The following is a 10,233-nucleotide window of genomic DNA, read 5'->3' on the forward strand; positions in this document are numbered from 1 at the left end:
TCATTCTTACTGTCCATTCTGGCAAATTTAGGCCAGTGGTGGAAAGTAAAAAAAAATTATACTCAAGTCTGAAGTACCTGCTGCATTGTACTTCTATTCCACTACATTTTAGAGGAAAACATTTTATTTTTTGCTGCATTTATTTGACAGTCATAGTTACTAGTTACTTTACAGCCTTAAGATTTCACATACAATTACAAGATAACCATAATAATATAATACATTGTTAAGATTAAAGATTAAATCACCATTTCTCATTTTCTTAACTTGTGGCCTCTCGCACTTACATCTTTTATCCTTGTACATCAGTATAGACATCTCGTAATGACATACGGTACGCTATATACAGTGGTGTAGTGGTAGTTGATGAGGTGGGTGTACTGCTAGGTAGATGGGTAGGTTACAGAGGAGGAAGTGGGTATACTCTCCCATATATTCCAATGGCTTTCTGGCTGATAGGTGGGTATACTGTAAACCACCAGAAAAAGAAGTGGGTATACCCTGTATACCTGCGTATACCCTCCACTACACCACTGGCTATATAATAACATACCAATCACAGAGGACATTTAACTGCAGAACAAGCAGGCTACTTTGACTTTAGATATTTACTTAAGGAAGATTTGTTATGATTAAATGTCCACCACTGGTTATCTCACATCCCAGAAATGCTTAGCCTAAAGCTAGCACATATAACCAGGTTTAAACCCTAACCCTGTGTATTGTTAGGCTGATTTCCTTCAGAGCTAAACATTTAGACTAGACAGATAAGGTTCTCCACCATTAAAGCATGTTGCAAGACTAAACATCTGTTGCCTACAATGCTGTGATTTCATTAAACAATGTGGAAAACAAAATGTTTTTCAAGAAGGTCTTCATATTTCGCACTATTAGTCATTTAAATTAATCAAATCCAACTTTAGGACGTCTGGAAACGTGATATAACTTTGTCCTACCCCTAGAAATCAGAAATTAAAACACTGACGCCACCTTGTGGTGAAATAACAGAACCCGGAAGTGATGAATGTCTGTTTGCTACTAGAACCTTTACTACAACATCACTTAGCTAGCTATGTTTAATGACATCGTCTTTGTCCTTCGTGTGACTAATATGGGATCGTTGTCGAATGGCACGGTAAGATATCATATAGTATTACATCAGTGGAAGACATATGGTAGGATACGGAGTTACACATAACAATTGCATATTGACGTCAGCAGCAAGTTAGCGTTAGCTAAGCAACAATAGCATGTGGCTAACGTTGGTACTTTTCAGCGTTTACGTGTCAAAGTAAACACAACTGAATCGTCACAAGTCAAAGCTTTCCGTCAACGGCGCAGGTAACATAACAAGCTACTGCCGTGCATTGCGAATGTGTTTTTGTTGAGTAGTTAAACAGCTAAACCCCTGAAAGTAAAAGCTTATTAGATGTGTTAGCTACGAATTAACGTTGCTAGCTAACTTATTAAGGTGCCCTTAACTGCTCTTCTTTCTGGACTTCACCTTGTTTTCGCCGCAGGTGCTGAGAAATAGAAAGGAGATATTTGAAAACGCCCCGGGACGCCAGGTTTGACCTCGAGTGGGTGCAGTTTATCACCATGTTGGTGACAGCGTATCTTGCCATCATCTTCCTGCTCGCCCTGTGTGTTGGCCTGGAGCTCACAGCGCGCCGCCTCACCCCGCCTCAGTCTACTCCTTCTGCCGTAGCCAACCCAGTCTTCCGTCGCTTCCAGAGTATATTCCTCCGGGCATACCTTTTGGCTTTGTGGGCAGACTGGCTCCAGGGCCCTTACCTCTACAAACTGTACCGCCACTACAGCTTCCTGGAATCCCAAATAGCCATCCTATATGTGTGTGGTCTGGCCTCCTGTGTTCTGTTTGCTCCCTTTTCAGGCTGGCTCCCTCAAGTCCTGGGTCGCCGACAGACATGTCTTCTCTTCTGCCTGTCCTACTCCGCTTGTTGTCTCACCAAGCTGTCCACAGACTATTTTGTTTTAATTTTGGGTCGGATCCTGGGCGGTCTGTCCACATCCCTGCTCACCACCACATTTGAAGCCTGGTACGTGCACCGCCACGTAGACATCCACGATTTCCCCAAGGAGTGGATCCCCAGTACTTTCACCAAAGCCGCTACCTGGAATCACGGGCTCGCTGTGGGAGCGGGGCTGGTGGCTAACTTGCTGGCTGAATGGCTCCACCTGGGGCCAGTGGCGCCCTTTCTCCTGGCGGTTCCCTGCTTGGTGGGCTGTGGCTGGGTGGTGCTAACAGACTGGGGCAAGGAAGAGGCAGAAGAAGGTTTCCAAGGGGACAAACAGAAACCGCTTCTTGGCACCTCAAATGGAGGGGTGACCCGTCTGTCTGCGAGGGCCCGTTTCTCACGCAGCTGCCACGATGGGTTGCGCTGCCTGCTGTCAGACAGGAGGGTCATGCTCTTAGGTGGAGTGCAGGCTCTGTTTGAAAGTGTCCTCTACATTTTTGTTTTCCTGTGGACCCCGGTACTGGACCCTCATGGGCCTCCTCTGGGAATAGTGTTCTCTTGCCTGATGGCTGCCAGCATGGCTGGCTCCTTGCTCTACCGCCTAGCCACCTCCACACGCTACCGTCTACAGCCTGGCCATGTTCTCTGCCTGGCGGTGCTGATGGCCTTCTTCTCCTTCTTTATGCTGACCTTCTCCACAGCCCCAGGCCAACCTAGACCCCATGAATCCTTTCTGGCCTTCCTGCTGCTGGAGTTGGCCTGTGGGCTCTATTTCCCCGCTGTCACCTTTCTCCAGGGCAGGGTGATCCCAGAGGAGAAGCGGTTCGGCGTGCTTGCCTGGTTCCGACTGCCTCTGCACCTGCTGGCCTGCCTGGGGCTGCTGGCTCTTCATGGGGAGATATCAGGAACAGGTGGAGGAGAGGAAGGCAGCGGCACCAGACACATGTTTGGAGGCTGTGCAGTTATGATGCTGGCAGCATTGATGGCTGTAGTCAGTCTGTTCACTCTGGGCAGGAATGACACAGACCTGAGACTGGAAGGGATCAGAGGGGAGGGGGAGATGTACTGAGGAGATAGACCACACATTATTTTATGCTTGACTGGTTTTGAATGTAATGTGCCAGTTGTCTGTAACTAAGAGTCTCTTCCACTGTTTGTTTTGTTTTTGCCAAATGCATCATTGAAGGAAATCCAAGTCAAAAGCGGGTGTTTTGGTACATTTTCACGTTGCCTTTTTACTTCTTTGTGTTGTTGTTATTGTTTTTTGTCTGTAGGGCTGCTTTTTGAACATGGCCACATCGACCTTCATTTGTCAAGTAAACTGATTGAATGTACAAAACTCCTATCATTCCATACTATAGGTGACAGATTATTGCTATATTGTGTGCACCTACAGGGAGATAGGCTGGTGTGTTTTGCAGGAAATAATAAATTATATCATAGAGAGGATCAGTTACATAGTTGTACCATGAGATGTTTAAAAACAGACATGAAGAGTTTACAGAGAGCTCAATAAAAATCCAAAGTAATGAGGTCACGATCAGCATGCAGTCCAGTATCTCAATGTCAGTTTTTGCAATACATTATATTGTATGTTTTTTTCTTCTCTCCACAGCATCTGTGTATTTTTATTGAAAAGACAAATCTACAGTTGGTCAGTTTTAATTTTTCTGCTTTTTCTGCACCATCTTCAGGATATTTTCTCTATATTGTCTGAACACATCTGTGCTCTTTACACTTTTAAATAAAAGCATACATATTGTACATATTTATTTGTTTGATGGAACTGTAATTTCTATTTTGTGCAATTTGGATGCTTTATTAAATCTATTCAGCAGTATCAGTTGGGTTTTCCAATCTAATATAGATGATGATGATAATAATAATAATAATTATTATTATTATTATTAATATTATTATTATTATTATTATTATTATTTATTTCACTTGTTTGTTTGTTTTTCAAGGAAAATGTCTTCCCAGTAAATGCTGCCAATTCGATGGTATCTACTTTTTTAATTAATTCCAAATTTAAATTCGGCACCATGCATTAAACAACCCAACATGGATAGTAATGTAAATTGAAATTTAAAAAAAATCCACTTGTGTTTGAGGTAAGTCCCTTAAATTCACCGAAACATTTACTCTATGATTGAGCTAAATTGTGAACCCCCCTCTCCTAGTTTTTGCTGCAGACCATATTTCTAGATTTCTCTGGACTCCATTTGTCCTCCCCCATTTGCCCCGCTGCTGTGGTACGGTCCCAGCTTTTCTCTGTGGCGCAGCTTCACCTGGATGCTGCTGGAACATCCATCTGTGAGGGAGGGGGATCCGCACGACTCTTAGCTGCGTTGTTTTGCGTTGCATCACTAAAATCGTCAGTCTGAGCGCCGTGAAGCTGAGCTCCTTCCTCAGAGCCGTCTGTCCTTCAGCCAGTCTGCAAGAACTCCATCACAAGACAGGAGACGCCAAAGCCTCGCTGACAGGTTTGGTCCACGGAACAAGTCAACCTGCTGCAGGACGCGACACACAGGCATCATGACACAGGGCAAGGTATGATTCACCTCATCTTCATTTTCTACTGCGACTATTAAAAGAGTTGTGTATTTGGATGTTTCTGTGTGGCCTCGATGATTACACTCGTATGTCCGCATCTGTTCCATCCCTTTAGTTTCACTATAGTGACATGTTTAAGGACAATGCAGGTTTTTCACTTATATATAGAATACCACCAGATGTAGTCATTTTAATGAATGACTGTGGTTTTGTGTCCTACAATATAATATGTCAAGCCACAATATAATATGTCCTCCGTTGTAACTCTTATTTACGCTGTTTTGATATTCCAGTCGGGTCCTGTTTCATACTGAGCAGATGAGTGTCAGCCGAGTTTAAATGTGAATGAAGTGCGTCACAGCCTGTTTTCTCGTGTTGCGTCACCATAACAACACGTTTCTTCCTGGAGCGCTGCTATAGCACAGAGCTGCTGTCCCCCAGTCCCAGTTGGTGCCACATATTATTCATTCAGACGGTTATAGCCGGGTTAAGTGTTCAACGACCTTCTGGGTTTGTCAAACATCGCAGGTTAGTTAGTGTAGTAATCCAGGACTATCCTGACTACTGTTTGTCAGTAGGATCTGTGGCAACCTTCCAAACAATTATAAGCTGTACTAGCAGTTATGAACACTGTTCATTGCAGTAATGTATGGAGTTATAGCTCCATGTGGAGATGAAACAGTTGGAGTGTGGAAGTGTACATTAAAAGCAGTTGATTTCAGTTGATGGTAGGTCTATGTTTCAGTAGATTCAATATCAGTTAAAGTGTGAGCACTGTAAGGAGTCAGCGAGTGAAAGCAGTTGATGGTTGAGGCCTGAGCAATGAAAAGTGTCTATTAGGTGTCACCAAAAGGTGCTGCTACAGTAAACACGTAGATTTAAATGATTATAATGCATCCTTGTAGCCTTTAGAGGACACACAGCAGCAAAATAAACATTTAGAATTTTATACTTGTTATATCACACTAGTTAACTAGTTATTAGTGTCTTAAACATTTTACAAGTTATAAAGCCCCCTTCTTCAAATATTGATTAAATCTCACCTAAAAGGTGTAAAAGATTATAAACTAAAAAGCAACACGTTCTTTTGTGCTATTTGTCAGCTGTTACTTGCCAACAAGGACACCAGTGGTTCCTCCAGTGGAGAAGCCTTAGTGTCACCAGCTCCTCCCAGCTATGAGGAAGCCACTGCAGGTATGAGAACTACTTATCTTCCTTTATCGATCAGAAAGTTAGTGTGTCATGGTCTTTAAAGGTATAATATGCAATAACATCTTTGTTTTATATGTATTGACTGATACAAAATAATGCCTCTCACTCATCACTTTTGACCCACCCATGCGGTGTCTATCTACCCCCATTTTCTATTTTCTTGTGTGGTTGTAGTCGGCACTCTTATGTTAAATAATAACATTTTTATTCTACTGATTCATGGCTTTGTCCTCACCAACGCCGGCCCCTCTCTTCATCCACTCGCTGTGTTCTCTCTCTCTCTCTCTCTCTCTCTCTCTCTCTCTCTCTCTCTCTCTCTCTCTCTCTCTCTCTCACTCGCTCACCAAGCAGGTCAGGAGGGGAGAATTTTTGAATGCTGTCTTTACAAATCGCAACTGACATTGTAACACCATATTATACCTTTAACAAATAATTGTTGGGATGGTGTAGCAGGATTTCAGAAGTATATGTTTACTGTTGCATGCAATTATATATATATATGTATATATATATATATATATATATATATATATATATCTTATACTGTATCTTAACCACCAACAAGGTCTTGAACAAATGTGTTGTCTAGGCACCAGTGCTCCTTGCTACAATGATATTGAGATGCTCACAGAGTTCAACTGGGATGATCGCAACATCAGGAGGGTCTTCATCCGTAAGGTATCGAAAGCACATTGCTTACAGTGTTAGCTCATTGTGAATCCTGTGCACCGCTCACAATATAACACGTATAAACAATGTTAAACTTCTGTATAATGTATAATTATGCAATATTTCTTTCGTTCACAAGTTGCTTTCTTTTAGGTGTACGCCATCTTGATGATCCAGCTTTTGGTGACTCTCGCGATTGTCGCTCTTTTCACATTCTGGTGAGTGTTGGACGAAGCTTTTTGTTCCCCAATTGTCTCTCATTTTTCTTTTTACAATATTGTAAGTAATTGTGGGTAGTGATCTTACTTCAGGCTGTGTTACTTTTAGTGACCCAGTGAAGGACTACATTCAAACCAACCCTGGCTGGTACTGGGCCTCTTAGTAAGTAACAGGTCATGTCAGTAACACACAGTTACGCTGTTCATTTCTGCTTCATGTCACTTGTATCTAACCATTGCACCATCCACATTGTTATGTATTAACAATGTTTCTGTTGTTTAACAGCGCTGTGTTCTTTGTCACATATCTGACCCTGTCTTGCTGCTCTGCACCGAGGTGAGCTAAAAGTTCTCCAAATGGACATCATCGCCAAAACAAAAACAATGTCGTAACTCCAAACTTTGACTCTCCCCTACAGGAGACAGTTTCCATGGAATCTGATTCTGCTTGGCATCTTTGTAAGTACAAGGAAAATATTATATCTTTTGAATAAACACGTTCATGTATAGTCTGAATTTAGTGTTCTTTATTAGCAGTGTTTAAAAAAAAAACACATTTCCTTAGATATTTGTTAATTTGTAACTTTCGCTCCACAAATGCTTGACAAGAAGTCAAGAAGTTGACAACAAAAATGATCTCAAAATAATATATTGATACATTACTTTTAACAAAAGCCTGTATTTTCACCTGACCCTCATGTGTTCTGTTGCAGACCCTCTCACTCTCCTACATGACAGGGATGTTGTCCAGGTACACTTTAGCCAGCAGGATGGCATTTGCATCCAGATAATTAGGCAGCAATCTATTTAAGTGTGTGTTTGTCGAGTATAAAACTGTCTTTTCTGTTTAAAATTTCTTGAAACATTTCCAGTGAATTGCTTGTTTCTCGTTTGAATAGCTTCTATAACACCAAGTCAGTGGTGATGTGTCTGGGCATCACAGCAGCAGTCTGTCTCCTGGTCACCATCTTCAGCTTCCAAACTAAGGTGAGAAAAACAACATTGTTTCCTTTACTGTATATTCTAAGGTATTTGATAGGCTGTGTGTATAATCGAGAGGTCACTTAGGTTTGATTTCATGTGCTTTCTCCCTCCAGTTCGATGTGACATCATACCAAGGTGTGCTCTTTGTCTTCTGCATGGTCATGTTCATCTCTGGACTGTTGCTGGCTGTCCTCCTTCCCTTTCAATATGTGAGTACGACCATCCGGATCACTCAATACATCATTTCTGTGTCGGGAAGGTGGAGAGTTTTCAGACAAACCAGGATGTAGTTCTGTCAAATACAAATGCAAATTTAAAGTTTGAAATACTGCATTTGCATCTAATCAAGTCATTTTTGCCATGTAGGTTCCCTGGTTGGATGCCACCTACGCTGCCCTGGGAGCCATACTGTTCACCATGGTGAGCACAGGCGCTGTGAAGCCAGTACTGATAGTCCGTAACACATCAGAAACAAACAATAAGACGTCTACCTTGCTGTTTATTTTCTGTTGCAGTTTTTGGCGTTTGACACCCAGCTCCTCATGGGGAACAAGCGCTACACGATGAGTCCAGAAGAGTACGTCTTCGCCACTCTCAACATCTACCTAGATATCATCTACATCTTCTCCTTCTTCCTCCAAATCTTTGGAACGAAACAAGAGTAAAGAATCGTCTCACCTTTCTTACCTACAGAAAAAGGGATACATTTAGGCAGACGTGATAAAGAGTCTTTTAAAAATGTTGGTGATTTGGATGACAATGCTTCCATTTGTAACGGCTTTATTTATTTGGTTTGCCTGATACTGAATCTCTTGCACAGCTGTACATGTACATAGATGTATGTCAGGGTTCACATCCAAAATGTCTACAACCTTTCCCTCCACTCTTGCATGTTGTGAACCCACATCACATTGTGTGGTTAGCTTCCCAGCAAGACACAATCAGTGAGCTTTGTCCATTTAACGTAGATAAAACAACGTGCAAGTGTTCATCTGAAGCTGTGTGGGTGTCTTCAGGTTCGTGCTTGCCTAGATATCACCAATGTCCTGCAGACAATAGATGTCAGTGCTCTTTGAGAGGTATGTGATCTCACATTATGCATGACTCTTAAAAAGCCCAAACTATGCCAAGTGCATTCATCCCATCATACTGCTGCGGGTGGTGATTTCATGACTGAAAGCACAAATGTAATGATCAAAAAGACTCTTCCAGTGTTTTCAAGCATATCCAATGTTGTCTCAATACTGTGAATTAAAGGAAAACCCCTTCACTGTTTTGGAGGGTAGACGATGTTTTTTTTTTTTTGATCGACAATCTAGAAGTTATTTATTGAATGTGGGATGTAGTTACTCATTAGTTACTCATATTTACTGTATGGTGTACACGGTATGTGTTGGTTTGACTCCATTTCACTCTGAGGCTGCATTCACATTGTTGCATTGTTTTTTTGTTCATATGTCATTTACCAAATGTGTGTGTTTGAACCCGAAATGGCTTTAAATGAAGATTGTGTAGACTTTTTTTTTTTTCATGAAAGACATTTAGTTTTGACAACCCTTGAGTGTTAGCATTCATTTTTTATCTTAATATTATTTAAACCTAGTTTGAAGTGGTTTAACATGTTAATTAAATATAAACATGACAGTGACATAAATTCATGACTTTACTGTAACTTTTGATAAATTCTGAAATTTTGGAAGGGCATAAATGCTATATTTCATGACATTTGAAATTTATTTTTTTGACAGAATATATATTTCAGAAAGTGTGTTATATAAAATGGTGAGTTTAAGATTGACATGAGTCATGTAAAGTGGCCTTGGACTACCTTTATTGGATGATTTTGATGCAGTTTATTGTTTTTTGAGCACCCTGCATTTCACCAGAGCATTAGTATTACTGTATTAAGATTAAAAGGTGAATGTGGATGAATATACTCACTGGGTCTCCCTGATTTAATAAATAACAATATGCTTTAACAATTCTACATTATCTTTGGTAATAGTACCTTTTATCTGTGTTACTCAGGAAGAAATTAATTTAGGAAAATTTGCTTTATGCCAATGTCTTTAATACGACAAAATTGAGCTTAATATCAGTTTTATAATTTCAATTTAAACATCTCTAGTGTTGTGGAGGTGTCTGTGTAAAATGTCTAATTATCATCCTATAATCGCCTACTTAAACACCTGTGATGTTAAAATATGTTGCAGTTCCTATGTGTTATTTACCAACACTTCGGTCTTCAGGAAAAACACTTTTCGTATTACTTCAGGTGTATATATATATATATAAAGTTACTTGTCTCTCTCTGTATTTCCCAGAAACTAGTAGTAATGTTAATGTCCATTACTCAGTTGGTGTATGTTGATTTAAGAACACATAATAGCACAAATTGTAAACATATTTACATATACATAGCCAAATGTACAAATCAGAGTACACAAGGTCGGCTATATAACAGACATTGTGAAAGTGACAGATACTATCTATTAGGTAGCGCGCTGACGCTAAAACAATTGCGTGCGTTTTGGTGTGCATGTGTCCACCAGTCAAAGCCGGCGGTGTGACGTGATGTTAAATGGTCTCCTCCAGTCTGCAGTCGACCAGTAGAC

The 10,233-nt window shown here is 40.8% G+C and overlaps 2 protein-coding genes across 2 annotated transcripts; both read left to right on the top strand.

Annotated features, from left to right (window-relative positions):
- The first annotated feature begins 994 nt into the window (after positions 1-994).
- mfsd5 (major facilitator superfamily domain containing 5) lies at positions 995-3,745 on the top strand. The gene is made up of 2 exons (XM_084016168.1): positions 995-1,135; positions 1,521-3,745. Exon 2 carries the CDS (start codon positions 1,600-1,602, stop codon positions 3,046-3,048), a length of 1,449 nt encoding a protein of 482 aa, XP_083872294.1. The 5' UTR covers positions 995-1,135; positions 1,521-1,599; the 3' UTR covers positions 3,049-3,745.
- Positions 3,746-4,355: 610 nt separating this feature from the next.
- On the top strand, positions 4,356-9,551 carry LOC311017297 (protein lifeguard 2-like). Its single transcript, XM_084015546.1, has 12 exons — positions 4,356-4,532; positions 5,639-5,729; positions 6,337-6,425; positions 6,570-6,634; positions 6,744-6,797; positions 6,921-6,971; positions 7,054-7,093; positions 7,348-7,385; positions 7,534-7,621; positions 7,732-7,827; positions 7,985-8,038; positions 8,134-9,551. Exons 1-12 carry the CDS (start codon positions 4,518-4,520, stop codon positions 8,281-8,283), a joined length of 831 nt encoding a protein of 276 aa, XP_083871672.1. The 5' UTR covers positions 4,356-4,517; the 3' UTR covers positions 8,284-9,551.
- The last annotated feature ends 682 nt before the right edge of the window (positions 9,552-10,233 follow it).

The sequence above is a fragment of the Eutrigla gurnardus genome (genome assembly GCF_963514095.1).
Source record: "Eutrigla gurnardus genome assembly, chromosome: 8".
Classification (NCBI taxonomy): Eukaryota; Metazoa; Chordata; class Actinopteri; order Perciformes; family Triglidae; genus Eutrigla; species Eutrigla gurnardus.